General features: G+C 43.3%; 1 protein-coding gene across 1 annotated transcript in view; it reads left to right on the top strand.

Moving 5' to 3' along the window:
- AK9 (adenylate kinase 9) overlaps positions 1 to 17,631 on the top strand; it is an 88,100-nt gene that overhangs the window by 11,528 nt on the left and 58,941 nt on the right. Inside the window, exons 6-14 of the mRNA XM_066613332.1 lie at positions 405 to 517; positions 4,526 to 4,717; positions 8,565 to 8,690; positions 9,593 to 9,671; positions 11,378 to 11,472; positions 13,262 to 13,401; positions 13,496 to 13,676; positions 14,877 to 15,021; positions 17,217 to 17,369. Coding sequence (XP_066469429.1) covers positions 405 to 517; positions 4,526 to 4,717; positions 8,565 to 8,690; positions 9,593 to 9,671; positions 11,378 to 11,472; positions 13,262 to 13,401; positions 13,496 to 13,676; positions 14,877 to 15,021; positions 17,217 to 17,369 — 1,224 coding nt within the window. The remainder of the gene's footprint in view (positions 1 to 404; positions 518 to 4,525; positions 4,718 to 8,564; positions 8,691 to 9,592; positions 9,672 to 11,377; positions 11,473 to 13,261; positions 13,402 to 13,495; positions 13,677 to 14,876; positions 15,022 to 17,216; positions 17,370 to 17,631) is intronic.

The following is a 17,631-nucleotide window of genomic DNA, read 5'->3' as shown; positions in this document are numbered from 1 at the left end:
CTGCTCTCTCTCTCATTGAGGCTATTGTTAAAGGACTGTTCAGTTTTTAAAACTGATTTTAAAGGGGTACATTTCCCCCTTCTCCAGGGATCAGCACATTCCTTCTCATTTGCAGGGGCCATTCATGTTCAGTCAAATCCGTGTATAAATAGGCTGGACCTGTATTGTAATATGACATGATCCATGTTACAGCCTTATAGAAAATGATTTACAGCAACAGCCTGTATTGATGGGTGAATGCCAATTCTAGCTACAGCTTTTTGAGCCCTTTGAGCAATTGAATATCTACATATGTCTCACTTTCACACATCCATCTTTTCACTGCTATAAATTTAACATATTTTAAACTTAAACTTTTTAAAAAAATGCATATTAAATAGTTATATGTTCTTTTCTTCTTGCAGGTTATGTTCTCTGTGATTTTCCTACTCTTTCAGAGGAATATATGACTATACCAGAACAGATGAATGTAATTAGAAATTTAAAATTAAAACCAGATTTCCTGATTAATATCAAGGTAAGATTTTGATAATGTTTCTATCAATCTTGTATATGTCAACATTGTACATAGATTGCTAAGTTGTAAGTAGAGTCCTAAGCACACTTATAGAGCCCATTCCTAAACCCCTATGCCACCTGTCGATGCAGGTGCGCCAAAATGGCAACCTCTGCATCTTATGGTAAGGAAATAATCATTCCCTTCTTCAGATGTAAACCTCCATGGCGCAGATGTGCAGTCACAATCCTGGCCCACATGCCACCTGGGGCCAGGACTGCAGAACACCTCCGGGGAGATAACCACTCCCCCCCCCACTGGCCAGAGCCTCCAAAACCTCACTCAGCATTTCCTGATCCTCTGAAAGCCTTCTGATACCTTTGGAGGGCCTTTGCCAGTTTTCATCTCCGGAGACCTCAAAAGGCTCTTGGAGGGTCAGGGGACACTATGCAAAGCCGCTCCAGCCCTCAAGAGGGATCCAGAGGGTGAGTGGCAGTGCGGGTGATGGCAGGAGGACCACAGCCATGGGCACTGAAAGCATGGTACTCAGGGCATTTGCACCCCTTGCCCTCCCGTCCAGAAAAGCCACTGCAGGTGTGTCTACTCAGACCTACAATAGCTATTTCACTGGTGCAGGTCTGCATGGAAGGGGTTCGGATATTGGCAGTGCCAGTGCAGCTGATCCCACCCCCCTCCCAGGACCAAATCTGCCCAACCTCCTCACTTTTGTTCCACCCTCCCGCCACCCCCTCTCTCCCGTCATCTTACCTGCTTCAGCAAGTGGCAGGATTTGCTACGACACTGGTGGGAATGCGCAGACCTTCCTACCAGTGTTCCCAGCAGCATGCTAAGTTGCGCACTGTCAGAATGCCCTTTGCAACAGGCACTGACTGCTTTTTGGCAGTTTGCACCATTGCAGTAGGGTAACCGCAGGCACATGGTTCCCTGCGGTAAGAATAAGATTGGGGGTGCTACAAGGGGGTGGTGAGAATTACTTATGAGTAAGCATGCATAGGATTGCATTGTTCTGCAACAAGCATGGCTGTGTGAATTAGATAGGATGGGGTGAAATATTTCATTGCCACAAAAGGCTTGAAATAATCTTTTCTGGCATTAATATCATTCACACACTTTTTTATTCTTGAGAAATCAGTTCCTTTTCCTTTCCTTTCTGGGAAAGAAACAGCTGCATTTCTGTTTCTTTCCCAGTTATTATCTTCCTCCTGGGCTTTTGAAGTGCATGTTTCCAGTTATCTGTGGGGCATCGGTTGCTATTGTAGCTTCAGATGTAAAGTGACAGAGTGTAAATCTCACCTCGTTTGAAAGTGTGTATTGTGCTGTACTTGGTGATGGTGTGTAACCCTTCCTTTTTTTCCTCTATAATTTCATCACTGCTATACCATTATTTTTTCTAAAATATTCTCTCTACTATGGAGTTCCTGGATTTTAAAAGTAGGAGTCAATTACAATTTAAAGGCAAAAATGAAATTGACATGAATTTCACCTTTGGTTTGTTTGTTTTGTTCTTGAAATTGTAGTAAGACTAACAGCTCAATCCTGTGCAATTCCTAAGTGGCCACTGAATCCCCTCCTGGAGGGGGGCGGTTTCGGCCTCTCCTGGGATAAGCTTGTGCCAGCTCACTAGGGGCACAGTAAGTCCTATTTTGTTTAATGGGGCTTACTCTCAGGAAAGTATGGTTAGGACTGCAACCTTGGTCTGCTTGGACCTATGCCTTCTCTATAACTGACATAAGTCCAGATGCACATGGGTCAGAGAATTGAAACTGGGAAGGGGAATTGGTGTGTATCACTAATGCCAATACTGCCCCCTTCCTAGCCCCAATCCACCCTTCTCCTGCCTTCTCTTTCCCCTCCTCCCCACCCCATTCCACCCCCACCCTGCCTCCTCCCAAACCCCTGCACTAAGTTAGGTGGATGTTATGGCATCACACCAAATGGCTTGTTGTTTTCAGACATCTATAAAGGGCCTTAGACTGCTGAAACAAGCATTCCAGCATCACAAGGCCCAATGGGATTTGGCTATAACAGCACAATTCCATACATATCTACTTGGAAATAAGTCCCATTGTGTCCAGTGGGACTTACTCTCAGGTATGTGTATATAGGATTGCTGTCTAAAGACAGATAGGAAACTAGTCCATTTCATTTTTTTAAATTAAAAGGTATACTACTTCTAGTTTCACTTCATTGCTGATGTGCACATCCTGTTTTGTCACAGGGGAAAAAATGAAATTAGTAAGATTGTCTGTGATGGCAAGTGGGCATACTGGCAGTACAAACATGTTAGAAGTTTGATTAACATTTTGTTCAGAGATACCTGTTATAAACTGGTTAGATGGCCTCCAAGATTAAAACACATCTTCAAAGTGACAGATGCTGAAAGTGCAATTCTATGACAGGCAGATGCTTTTGATATGATGTTGAGTAGCAGTAGCTTTAGAATTCATGACCTGTTTACCTATGGCTGCAAGAATTTGTATAGGAATGGAAGGAAAAGTCTATAATTCCCTGAATGAATATCAATAGTGGATGGAAGTCTTTTCATGTATATTTATGTGATGTCTATGTTGTATTATAAAGTTTCAGTGTTAATTATTGGTGGATTTATAAATATTTTTGTATAATCCACTTTTTAATGAAATGTGTTAATAAATACACTTGCTCCTTGGGTTACAGACATCAGAGTCACAGGAGGCTGTGTTGGCAGTTTTGTGCTGGCACAGTCCATGTGTTGTGATGATTGCACTCGCCCAGCAAGTGCTGGCTGTTTTGACCTACATATGTTTCAGCTTCTGGACAGACTTTCAGAACGAAACCAGGATGTATGTTAGGGACATTGTATGGCATTCTCCAAGATGAAAAGTGTGAAAGTGACAATTTATTCCTGTCTGTAGACAGAACTACTTTCCATTAAAACTTTCACGTCACTAATGAAGTGAAATATTTCCTTCCATGAGCAACAACAACAATGACGCAGGAGCTATTCTGGAAAAAGGATTTTCTGCTGCAGGAGTATAGGCTGCCATTGAGGCATTTATTTATCTGGGGCAGAGAAAGATGAGGAAGTTCTGGATGCCACCAAAAATATGGTAATCAGCTCTGGGAGGTGTTGCAGTGGGAGTCAGATGAGCCGTTCCAGGAGACAGAGGGCTAGTCATTTAAGGACTATTCCCATAGGAACAGAAAAGTGAGATGAGAAAGGAGAGATAAGGTGACAGGAAGAAAGGATCTCAATATAGGCACATAACCCATCCCCACAAGCAGCCAAGCACATCATATTGCACCACAAGAGGAGAAATGATGCAGGAAGGGGCCAGGTAATCTCACCCCCAATATTCAGTTCTCATCTAGGCCTAGATAGGCAAAACAACCCACCCCAACTTTCATTCAAACAACATCTTTACCTGGGAATGAATTCACTGGGAATGGATGTTAAGGACTAAAGCAGCCATTTTCAACCACTGTGCCGTGGCACACTGGTATACAGTGAATGGTCTGCAGGTGTGCCGTGGGAGTTTGGGGGAGGGTCATTTATTAGTAGGGCCATTGGGGGATGTGAACCCCCCCCCATCAACAGCATGGTGTGGCTTGACAATTGTCAAAGCTGATGGTGTGCCTTGACAATTTTAGTACTTTGTCAGTGTGCTGTGAGATGAAAAAGGTTGAAAATCACTGGACTAAAGAATCAGACACTCTCACTCTTGTCATCCAGCAGCTACCTTCTGTTGCAGTTCGGTTCCATGGAAATCTCTCCCATCCCCAAAATGACCAGATTGTGACCAGAAGCTGATATATTCTGCAGGTTGGGGCTTCCTCATGGGATCGCACTGGTGGTTGTGCCTCTTTCTTTCTTCTCTCCAGCAGCTTTGGAAGGGCTGATGGAGAAACATCTTCAGAAGACAACCAACTGCTGTAGGCTCTGCCACTGCATATGCTTATGTTATTAAAGATTATACAATATTGTTACTTAGACAAGGTAGACATAGACATTTTTCTCTTTTTAACTAGTGTCCTGACTATGATTTATGCCAAAGAATCGGTGGACAACGACAGCACGCTGAAACGGGGCGAGTATATCAAAGGGAGGAGTGGGATCCTGACATAATTGAAAAACGGAAGAAAAAGAGGAAAGAGCAGCACAGACCTGCGAATGAGGAAGAGGAAGAGGAAGAGGAGGAAGAGGAAGAAGAGACAAATGAGGTAACTTAGAGCCCAGTCCTATCCAGTTTTCCAGTGCCCATGCAGCTATGTCCATGGGACGTGCACTGCTTCCTGTGGTGAGGAGTCAGTCACAGAGGCTTGCTCAAATTATAGGAACATTTGTGTCCTTACCTCAAGTCTGTGTTGAAGCTACACTGGTGCCAGAAAGTTGGATAGGATTGGGCCCTTTCTCAGTTTTACATTGTTACAAATACAGTATTGCAAATAAAAGATCCTAGGATCATTCAGTAACAGAAAACATTTCTTCGGTTTTGTTTTGTAATTAATAAAAAAATCAGTTTCTCAGTGGGTAGAAGACTAACGGTCAAACAATATACAAAAGACATTCCCAGTAAAACAGAATGTGCTACAAATGTACTAAACATTTAACACTCCCATAGAATGAACATAGAATGTGTGCCCTTATTGCATCCACATGCATAATATGAGTCTCCTCTATGCCAGGTCAGTTATTTGTGTGTTTGAATATGTATTGCCATGGTAGGTCACTATAAAACAAACAATTTACTTTAATATGCTACATTTTATTGTTCTGAAATACCTTACTTGCTTACCTCTGCAAACCAGATGTCAGTCAAGATAAAATAAAGTGTTGCATTCTTCATGGATAATGCGTAGGCCTAGTTTTGGAAATCTTCCAGGAAAAAGGAATTCCTTAGTTATAGAGCAAAGTAGGTCAAGAGAACACCACTCTGCATGCATGCATGCCCTTGCCATTATTTCAAGCATGATGCACAGGTAATATTAAGAAAATGCCCTCATTTACACTAAGAAAATTGTCATTGCCTGTCTGAAGAAAAATGATACCATAGTCCCTACTTCAAGTTTACATTCATCTGAAAGGACTCTAATATAAAAATTAGATTAGATATCAACAAGAACTTCTGTGAGTAGAACAAGTTTCATTCACCTAAATGAGAACAGGCAATTTTTTGCTGATCTCTGTTTCCGTCAGCAGCCCCCTTTGGCCTCTGAAAATATTTTCCTGAGAGTTTATGGGCTCTCAGGAAGAGATTTGGGGGTTGTGTGTGCAAGGGACAACAGATCAATTAAAATTTCCCCTCCTCATTTGCATGAGCAGAACTTCTTTTATCCGAAGAGGTACTCACTGGAATCCAACCCAAAATTTTAAATGAAAAATACATCTTCTGAATTATCCTTGATTTTAACAAATCAGAATTGCACTTCTAGAATAAAGCTTTACCAAATATTTGGTACAATATACCAAATATTTAGTACAATATACGGCTCGGGTCCGGGGTATTTGAGGGACTGCCTCCTTCCCTACAATCCTGCCCGTGCTCTTAGATCATCTGGGGGGGCCCTTTTGACTGTGCCGCCACTAAAAGATGTGAGAGGGGTGGCGACCAGGCAGAGGGCCTTCTCGGTGGTGGCCCCCGAACTGTGGAATACCCTCCCCTTAGAACTGAGAACTGCTCCCTCTTTGCTAACGTTTCAGCATGGACTGAAGACCTTTTTATTTCAAAAAGCTTTTAATTGTTGACAGGCTGGCTGGCGTTCTTGCTTTTATATGAAAATCCATGGGGTTTGTTTGTTTTTAGATTTTTTAATTATGTAAATTGCTGTTAATTGTTTTTAATGTTGTATTTTTTTTTAATGATGTAAGCCACCTTGTGTGCCCATTGGGCAAAAAGGTGGGGTACAAATTAATATAATAATAATAATAATAATAATAATAATAATAATAATACAATCCACTACTTTTGCAGCCATCATTTCAATGAAGGTTGATAAAAACATAATTATATCTGTCCTTTTACCACAGGTGTGTCCAAAGTTTTTGGCAGGAGGGCCACATCATCTCTCTGACATTGTGTTGGGGGCCGGGGGGGGGGAAGAATTGATTTGCATTTCAAATTTGAATAAATTTACATAAATGAATGTATTAGAGATGGAACTTATATGAATGAATGAAGGTCTTGCAATAACTCAAGAACTATGAAAGGCGTTCCACAAAGCAAGGCTGACCTTTCGTTTGCTGCCACTGCTGCATCACAGATGTGGAACAGCAAGCAGTGGAGGGGGCCCTTGTCCCATAGCTCACGCGAGAGGTCAAACATTGTGTCGGGCCAGCGCTGGCTCCAGCAAGTCTCCAGAGGACCAGTGGCTCATTGGAGACTGGGGGCTCCCTGAGGGCCGGATTGGGAGTCCCTGAGGGCCACAAGTGGCCCCCGGGCCAGGGTTTGGGCACCCCTGCTGTACCATAACAAAAGGGGTAGAAAACAGGCCATGAATCTGAATAGGTTTAAATGCTGGTCTAAGAGCACATGGTAAGTGTTACCTTTCATGTAATGAGAAACCAGTGGGAAGGGAAGATTGTGCCCAAGAGGGAAGGACTGGGAGAGCACATGCTTCAGTTGCCCATTCATGAACTTTTAGCCATGGTTGAGGAAAAGCTAGTACAGGTTGTGTATCCCTTATCCAGACTACTGGGCACTGGAAGTGTTCTGAATTTCAGATTTTCCGGATTTTAAAATGCTTGCATAAACAAATATTCCAAAGCAATATTCCAAACAAATATTCCAAATATTCCATGGCACAGTGCAATGGAATGGGAAGGCTGCATGCAGTAATAGAATCATGCCTGTGAGAGGCAGCAGTTTAGCAGCATCATGCCTGTGAGAGGCAGCAGAGGCAAAGCCTTGGAGATGCAGATTCTGTTAGAGAGGGAGAAAGAGGCTAATTCCTGCTGGTTCTTGCTTTTGCCAACCTTGTCTGAGACTGAAAGAAAAGGATGGAGGGATTAATGCCTGCCAACTCCTGCTTTTGCTAGCCATGCCTGCTGCTGGGTCTCTCTCCCGACCCTATGGAAGGAGGTAGAGTTAGGCTGTGCTGCCACCACACTTTAGTTGGAGAGATCAGCCAGAGGGAGAACAATTTTTTAAAAGGGTCTGTGCGCTAAAAAGTCCCAATTTCAGCTGGATACTGCCCCAGCATGCATTACGCTATGCTGGCTGACTCCCCCCATGCTCATAACAGTTTAAAAGAAAGAAAGACATGACTGCATTAAAAAAGTTATGGTTTTCAGAAAACTTAGGATTTCAGAATTCCAAGTGAGGTGTACCCAGGCTGTATTATACCTGCTCAAGCTCTGATATGCAACAAGAAGCTCATCATCAGTGATCACTGCAGGTATTGCATGACCTGTAAAGCAAGGAGATTCTTGAGGGAAAGATCTACAGTACAAAAGCAGAACATGAGTTTCGTAATTGGGTTTGCAAAAACTCATTACTGTCAGTCTGTGAGAACAACAAATCCCTGTGTGCCCCAATGGTGGGAGCGATTGACTGTACTAAGCCTAAAACTTTGAATGCTGACATTCATATGATATTCTACTGTACCCAGTGCAGCTTAGGAGCAGGCTGAAGATCTACTCAGGATAAGGGGATATTTTTTCTCCTCCACTACTGATCCTGCCCCTTCTTGGGCCTGATCTGCCCCCTGTTCTGCCCTCCCCCAGTCAGAAATGCCCCCTTCTTGCCTCCAATGCACCCTCCCACTGCATCTGTGCTGCCCAGTCCAATTCTGACCTCTGCCAGCAGCTGATTCTCAGGATGCAGTATTGGCAGAGTGGCATAGGCCTCCCAGCCGGCACTGCCTACTCTCCAGGTGCCACCAATGTGCTTTACAGCACATTTATGACACCCTTGGCTGGTGTAGGGACTACTCCACCAGCTTAAGCTCCAGTTTGGATTGTGCTCTGAACTCTTGTTCATATGTGTGGAGCCAGAATAAAAACTAGGACTAAGCTTTGCTGTATTCTGTTTTTATTGTAATGAAACCAGCACAATTGTTTTTGTCCTAGGTAATAGCTGATCAACTCATGCTGACAGAAATTTTGCCTAATTTAGTGCAGAGACCAGAAGACATTTTAAACAGCGCGCAAGAAAGAGTTAATATCTATAAAGATACTTTGCTGCAGTTTCTAGAGGTAAGGAAGCAATATAAACTAAGGTATCACATTATCTTTTCTTTAAAATGGTTTGATACTCCTGATAAAGTATGCAGGACCCATAGATCCAGGAAGTGTACTCCTTGGGCTACAATCCGATACATATTTACCTGGGAGTAAGCTATGTTAAACACAGTGGGGCTTGCTTCTGAGTAGACATGCTTAGGATTGCACTAACAATTGTAATGTTGACACAAATTCCCACTGCCTCTCTCAACTATTGTTATACTAGCCTAACCTTACCAGTCACAACTGTAGAAGTCATAGCATGGAACTGGAAAGCTAGGGCCTGAGCATCAGGCCATGATACTCTGAAACTTTTGTTGTAAGGCATCACATTTTCCTCAGACTCATTGCTGAGATTGGTGGTGTTTTTTCCACTACTGTGAGCCATCTTCTCAAATGTGATTGTAGTATGGATTGTGATCATATGAATGTCACTGTCAGCTCCTGTTTGTAAAGTGGCTCATGATGAACAAAACCATTTTATTTCTGCTGTGACAAGCAGCACAATTCCCATCCTTGCCTTGCTTTTTGTAAAGGTGATAATATAATCACAATAATGTTAACATTTGTATAGTGCTTTCTGAGTATGCAAAAGGCTTCACGTATCATGTTGAACTTTGGAAAAGCTCAGAAACATTCTTTTCTTTCTTAAAAAAAAAGTTTTGCTGCATAAGTACTTCTCCATTGTAAGTACTTGCTGCGTTGTACGTTTTGCTGCATAAGTACTTCTCCCCCTTCTCTTCAGTGCAGGGATGCTCATGTAGCTGTTAAAAAGTGACGGTGCTGGGGAAATGCAAGTGACTTCAGTTTTAACCTGTATAATTTTTTCAGTCAGCTTTATTCAGGGAGCCACTTTTTTATTTTTTAACATCTAGGAATTGATGGCTGAGCATGATTCCCAGTATCTTTTTGAACTAGATGGAAATAAATCTGCAGAAGAACTCTATACAGTAAGTACCAAGCAAATATTGCATACATTATGAACAAAAGAAACATAATTATTCGTACTGACCACACTCTACAATTCTGTTTGAAGTAATGATTGCTCACTCTATTATGGAACACCAAGAAAAATGTAGGAGAGCTATGATTTCCCTCATTCACGGTAAAAATAATCTAGTTCAGCATTTCCCAATGTGTGGGTTGTGACCCACTGGTGGGTTGTGACCCCATGCATGTTGGGTTGCGAGTTGGACCCTCCCACCCCCTTGCTTCCTGTTGTCTCCAAATCAGCCATTTCGGAAGCATTTGGCAGGCCTGCAGGCCTCCTTGGGTTGCACTGGGCCAGCAATCCACTCTGTTGGCCTCTCTGGGACTCTCAATGATCCTCAGAAATGTCTGGAAGCTACTTCCTGTTTTCAGACACAACTTCAGGTTTCTGCATGGAACTAGATTGGGGGGGTCAAGCCAGGAAGGGGGAAAGGATATTGGTGTGTGCTGCTGCCACTGATACAACCCCCTTCCTGGCCCCAAACTGTCCTTCTCCCTGCCTCCCTCATTACCTCATTCCTCTCTGCCCTGTTCTGTCCCCTCCCTACCTCTCTCCATCCCTCTATGCTGACTTACCAGCGCTGGCGGGCATTCTTGATCCACTAACATACACACCTGGCTGCTCACCACTTGTGGTGGCAGCCAGGTTACGCTTCATGGTTTGTTGTGTTTCACAACAGCCATGAAAAGCCATATGCTGCCAGAATACTTGTTCCAGTAGTGTAAGGTCTGGATAGGATTGGGCCATAAATTACTGTGCTTGGAATATGATGCTTAGAAATGTTTTGTTATGTGTATAGCAATATGAATGCTATTTTGGTGAAACCTGGTTCAGATATATGTTCTTATCCCAAACCTCAAGAATGTTCTGATGTATGCACATCTTTCACAAGAGAAATCATGCACACTTACTTGCTGGATGAAATTCCAATCAGTGGAATGTAACAAGCAAACTATTCCACTGAAATGAATAGGAAACCCTTGTGAGCAGGGGAGTTGTGTGTGCACATCACATCTACAAGAGATCTTTGTATAATTTTACAAATTCTCTTGTCATGAAATGTAAATAAACCAGGCAAACACACAGCTCTGGTTCACATAGAAAGCCTACCTCATGGTAAAAACTGTATGTAGTTGGAATGCTCACATGGAATGCAGTTGGAATGCTCAGGCCCAGGAAGGGGACAGACTGAGCCGCAGTAGTACCTGCCAAATCCTGATCCCTTCCCCAACCTGATCCACCTTCACGGATCAAAGTGGGCCCACCTTCAAGGGTCAAGGCCAACAATATTGCTGGTACAGGTCTGAGCAGCCCCACTGGGCCAGAGGGGCTTACCCTAGCCAAGGGAACAAATGTTCTCTTACCCCAAGGAGGCTTCCCAATGGTGAAACTAGGCTGTGGGTTTCAGCAGGCACCACATAGGCACCACTGCATTGGCCTATAAGAAGTTGCGATGTATTGGCCTGTCAGAGCCTGAAAGTCCTGTATTTGTAGCATTTTACTTTACAGTTGGTTTCTTTTATTTTGTTATTTACAACAGTGGTTGGTGGCTTTTGAAATGCAAAGAGTTTCCAAATTCCTCTTAATGTCATATATCATAGTACCCAAATGATTTTGACTGAATGTTTACATGGCAATTTATTCAAAGAGTTGTTCTTTGTTTAGTCAGTAATAGCCCGACTTCAATCCATGGGCCTACGAAATGGAGCTCTTATAACAAAACTTCAGAGTGCAGAGGAAGAAGTGTTAGATGGAATGGAAACTGTAAGCCTGATATTTGCATGTGTTGTCTAATTAGCTGGTTGTAGTAACTGATGTGATCATATAAGAGGGCCACTGGTATTATGCTGGTACACAGAGCTGGAACTAGGATGGAGCCTGTGGGGCACCTTCCCCGGGTTTTTCACCAAGCTGGGATGCATAACCGCCCCAGGCTCCGCCCTGGTTACAGAGAAGTTGCTGGGAGCCTCCAGAGGAGAAGGAGTCTCCTCTGAATCCCCTCCTCTGGGGATTCAGCATGAATCCCCTCCTCTGGGAGAGGACTGCCCAAAGTAGTCACTTCCAGGCTTTCCCCAGAGGGCAGGGTGCTCATTGAGTCTTGACATCACTGCTCCAGAAGCCAAGGCCGTCCATTACAGCTGTGCTGGTACAGATGTAAATACAAGTTTCACTCAGGGAACTATGTATACCATCCTGTGCTCTTTGGAGGAAAAGTGGTATAAAAATGTGAAAAATAAAATAAAATTGGCAGATTCAAATATGTGGCACAATTGATAGAACATATTCAGTATATCCGGAGCTGATCCTGATTGAAGGCTTGGTTCTGTTCATTGGTTCTTTTCAATTTTTTCCCATTGGTTTGCTATCTTTCTAAATGAGGGTTTCTCAAAACTGTGGGTGGGTTGCAAAGCTTTAGTTGATAAACTGATAGCTGAGAAGGCAAATGCATGGAGCCCTATGGAAAGTGAAACTAAGGGCACAAGCCTAACCAGGTCTACTCAGAAGTAAGTCCTATTTTGTTCAATGGGGCTTACACTCAGGAAAGTGTGGTGAGGATTGCAGTCTTAGCCATATCATGCATTTACTTGAGAGTAACCAAACTTGCCTTAGTCCATTGGAATGGGCTGACGATTGTATTAAGCCCTATGGAAAGTGAAACTAAGCTACACATTCATGTTTACTCGCAAGTAAGCAAATGTGCCTTGGCTTGTGGTCAGGTCAGGCAAAGAGGAATGCAAGGCCACCAGAATGGTCCCTATCTGATGAAAGCGGAGCTCAGCTAATGCTCCAAAAGGCAGCCCCCTCCCCAGCAAAAAGAATAAAACAGAGACTTGAGCTGATAAGGTGAATTTTTTTTTCTTTTTTAGACTTGTAAAGCTAGGTGGGTCCTGATAGTAATATGGTTAAAATCTAAACCTTTATTGAACTGGGCACTGGGTTGGGCTGAAAATCATACTGATTTTTTTTTTGGGGGGGGGGGGTGTTATTGCAGGCAGGCTACAGAGAAAATTCACTGGGTGGAACAGGGTTGGCTTCCCCTTACTGAATTTTTTTTAACTTTATTTATTATAGTTTTTTATTTTGCTTGATGATGTTACTTCTGACCATGACATCAGTTCTGGTGGGTCCTGGGCTGGCCAGATTTTCATTCTAAAAAGTGGGTCCTGGTGCTGAAAGTTTGAGAACCACTAAGGTGTGCTCCTTGGGGCATGGTGTGCCCCTTGGGGCATTTGGTGGGCTGCTGTGAGATACAGGAAGCTGGACTAGATGGGCCTATGGCCTGATCCAGTGGGGCTGTTCTTATGTTCTTATTAAATCAAACAATCCTAATATTTTAAATCTCTCTTCTGTCAAGAGTTTTTCTTTGTCTTTTTAATGTCTCATCATCCTTGCCGTGATTGTGCAAGCCATAAATACACACAACTGCATTTCAATAGTTGCCAGTATGTAAGATCAGTGCAACAGTGTTTGAAAATCTGTGTAGACTTTTCTGATCAATTTTGAAAAATTCAGCATAATGTACACATACTTTTAATCTTGTTTTGGCAATCAGGATGATCTGTTCCGTACTATTGCAGCCTACAAACTTGTAGCACCTAGATACAGATGGCGTCGCAGCAGATGGGGACGAGCATGTCCTGTGTCTTTAAAGGGAGGTGACATTATCATGGGATCAGCAGACTATGCAGTCAGGTAAACAGAAATCTGGTCTATTCCTTAATGCAAGTTCTGCCATTCTAAGCTTATAATTTCATTGTATTCTTTTCTTTCTTTCTTTTTTTCTTAGCTTCTTGGGTAAGATGTATATGCTTACAAGTGAGGAAACGCTGAAAGCATTTATGTTAAATCCTCGGCCCTACCTGCTACCACCTATGCCCCTTCCACCATGTAAAGTACTACTAACTGGACCTCCATTATCTGGGAAATCAATTCTGTGTGATTTGATAGCAAAACATTATCAAGGAAAGGTAAGTATATATTAAGACTTGTCACTAATTCACAAGAATTCAGATTTTAGAACGTTTGTTTTGTTAAAATGAATGTAAGAATCATAGGCATGTAACGGCTTTGCTGAGAAGGATCCCTGGATGGGGAACCCCAAATAATGCACCTTATCAAGAGAGATGCCCCTTGCCACAATGCCAGGCTAAGCTAGAGCTTCTTCCAGCAGAAATCATCCTGAGAAATTCCTTTCTGTGCTTTCTCTTCTTCTGGAACATGCTTAAGGCCACTTTGGTGGAATATGCCAGCAAGTCTGAGAAAAAAGGCAAGAACTGGTCAAATTGTCAATTGATATAGAAAAAGAACCTTTCAAGAGATCAGGGAGCTTACCTAGTGGTGCACAAATCCAATGAATTTCCATCAGGCTAAGGGTCATAAACTTTAATTTTGTATTGGTGATATATAAGATTAAAAATTTGTAAGCCAGAACTTTCTGGCCAGTCACAGGATCTGTTCTATTTCCAGTCATTACAGCTGGTCTAATTTCTTCCTTTCCAAAACTGCACTGCATCAAAGTGTTCCATGGACTGATGAATTAGCTTTCAGTTCTCTAGACCATCTCTCTGATTGCAAACTGGATTATCTTAGCTGTGTTTATACCACCTGAGCATGTAATGCAGGGGTGGCACAAGATGATCCAGGGCCCAAGGTAGTGCATATTCTGCTGTCCCTCCAAGCAGTGTGTGCATGTACGCATCCACCAGCACTCCCTGCCTATCCGAATCCTGGTACCAATTGCAGTGTGAGTGCCAGCACTCATATCTTGTCGGCTCCAACCAGCATTCATTCTTCTCCACTGCTTCTCTTCTAGCCAGCAGTGGGGAAGATCCTGGGAGTAGAATGTCTCCACTTCAAGTAGCTTAGCAGAAGTGGTTCTGGAGGAACTTGTTATCCTCTTCTCATTCAGGTACCAGGACAAAAAGCAGTCATAAAAGTCCAGGTTGGTTCCCAGTGGCTCTCCAGGTCACTTGGTCCAACTAGAACTGAAAGCTGGACCAAGCTATGGAACTTGAAAGCAGATCAGTAATTGGCACAAGTAACACAAGAAGGTGGGACTGCACAAGCTTCTTCCTGTATGTTATGAGACAAATTGTGGAGAAATTAGCAGGCACGGGGACATACCTTTCCTCAGAAATTTCCTGAGAACTTTCAGTTCTTTTCTTTAGGTTCTTGACATGAATATTCTTCTTGAAAAACATTTTGAAGAAGCAAAACTAGAACTCATTGCCCGGACTCGTAGTGAAGCAACAGAGATGGGCATTGCCAAAGTGAAAGAAAAACTGGAACTCCAAAAACTATTCAAGGAGCAAGGTGGACAAAGGGTTTCATTGTTCTTTTTTCATATAAAAGTTAGGCTGTTGAGTGGTTTGTATCTAAAGGGAAGGATATCCTTCAAGCCTCCTTTCCAGGTGAAGAAGAAGAGTGATGTTATTACACTATTACCTTGATTAATAATTTGGGATGTTAAGGATGTGTGTAGAATAGCAGCAAAATAGCAGCAAAAAGCCCAGTCCTGAGCTGCCCGGAGCTGCGGGACCCAGCGGCTCCACAAAGGGCTCCCACCAGATCCAGAGCCTCCCACGCTACTGCGGGAGGCTCCTCAGGAGGAGGGGATGTTCCTCAGGAGTAAGGGAAGCAGTCCTGCAATGGGCCTACTCGCTTTAGCGGCGACTGTTTGGTCACCGCTAAAGTGAAGGCGCTCGTGTAGGGTGCGCAGCCCTGCCCGAGTGCCCTGGATCCTGCAGAGCTCGGCTCCACGGATCCGCCTCTCCCCTGCCCCCGACACACCTCCCCCATGTCCCCAGCCATGCCTCCCCCCTCCCCAGAACACCTCCCCCACGCCCTGGACACACCCCCATTTCCTGTTCCGCAGCCTGGCGGTCACAGACACCACCAAGCCGTGGAACGCAGGTGCCCGCTGTGCGCTAGCTCAGAGCCGGCCAGAGCTGAGCCAGCTCCGGCGGGAGTCTGGCAGTAAGCCCCGCAAACGTGCCTTATGGCACGTTTGTGACTGTGGTCAGCGCCGCGGAGGCATGGCACGGACCACAGGATTGGGCTCTTAATGTGCCCAAATGGTGGAAGAGTGGAAGAACAGGTAATCTGCAGCCAAGAATTAAAAGGAAGAAAATGCATATTTTTAAAAATATCTCTGTGTTATCTCCATAGCAATAATCAGCAGTCACTGATGGCTAGAGGTGTTTTTTTCCAGTGAGTAAGATATGATTACAGCCCTAGTCTTATTGAACCCTTTAAAAATAAATAACACCATTTTCAAACACTCTACTGCTAGCATACTTGTGTTTAAAGTTATAAATGTGAGTTGAATAAGATCTTCACTGCATTATTTTATTAATTGTAGGTTCTTGTTAATAGCAGATTTGACCCGGGTGTGCTTGATTTTTCCTTGGTAAATGGTACCTGCAGGGAGGAGTGAGTCAGGATCATAGCATGAGCAAAGGAGCCTCGTCCCTCTCCACCGTTCTCATCTAGTTTGCCCCCACTGACAATCCATCAATCCTTCTCTCCCCAGCAGACCGCTCCCTTCCCCCTGAGCACATGAAAGAAAGGTGATCACTTTGCATTGGTGAAGGGAAGGACTGAGTGAAGCGCCTTTCTAAGCTCTTGGAGGAGGACTGATTGATGGATTATCTTCCTAATGACTCTTATCTTACATGGCAAAGTTCAGCAAGTTCAGTTTTTAAATCACTGGAGCAAAGAAACTTTGTTTTCTTAAATTGATTTGCTATAGTGCATTTTTTGCCATCCCCGTGAATGCTTGAAACGGAACCCAAGCGAATAATGAGGCTCAATCTGTAATGCAATATGTAGTTGGGGCCTTAGATGGTTTTAAAAGGATATTGGATAACTTTATAGAGTGTATGTCTATCAACAACTCTTCTAATAATAGTTGTATAGAACCTCCACTCTCAGAAGCAGTGTGCTTCTGTAGACCAGTTGCAGGGGAACAACAGTGAGGGAAGACCTTTGGCTTCATGTGTAAATTGTGGGGCTTCCTGGTGGGCCACTGATGAGAAGCAGGATACTGCCCTACATGGATCTTATTGAAATATGTATATCTTTCTAGAATCATTTTTAAAACTATCTGAGAGGCTCTTAACTCTTCTATCCTATACATACTAAAATTCAGATATTTTAATTTTATTTTTCTATTCTTCACATTTTTATACTGCCTTTCCTCAAAGGAGCTCAGAGCGGTGTGCAAGGTTCCTTCCCTCCTTTTGTCCTCACAACAAAATAGGTAAAATAGGTGAGGCTGAGAAATACGGACTAGCCCAAGGTCACCTAGGAAGCTTCATAACTGAGTGGAGATATGAACCTGGATCTTCAAGGTCTAAGTCCAACTCCCAAACCACTACACCATCCTGTCTCTCTATGTTTTCAGGGTTGGCACTCTTCTGGCCTTAAAAATGTGTGTGAATTCTTCAAAGAAAATTTGGTACTCTTTTTTGAGGCAGAAGTTCTCAATATTTAATTATCTCTTACAGCTGCACTACTTGCCCAAGAATTTGGTGGAAAGGAAACGGACAACATTGAAGAAAGTGTTCCAATGGAGGAAAAAGGCTCAGAACTGCCCAGTATTCCAGTGGAAGACAGAAGTTCAGTACTACCCAGTGCTTCAACACTTGATAGCGAAAGAGGTGGTGTTATAACTTGGTTCTCTCATATTTATAGTCTATAGAAGAGTATGGGCAGTGGCGTAGCTAATGAACGTGTAGCCCGGTGCAGAGCTCAAAATGATGCCCGGAAGTTATGTCACAACCGGAAGTGACGTCACACCTGGGCTTTTTAAAAAGTTCAAATTGGGGAGAAACCTGCCACCTCCCCCCAGCCAGTGGCATTGCTAATGCATCTGTATGCTACCTGGGATCAAAGAAGATTTTGTGCTCCCCCTCCACAACA

This window comes from Tiliqua scincoides, chromosome 1, assembly GCF_035046505.1.
Source record: "Tiliqua scincoides isolate rTilSci1 chromosome 1, rTilSci1.hap2, whole genome shotgun sequence".
Lineage (NCBI taxonomy): Eukaryota > Metazoa > Chordata > Lepidosauria > Squamata > Scincidae > Tiliqua > Tiliqua scincoides.
This window is presented reverse-complemented; position numbering and strand designations above follow the sequence as displayed.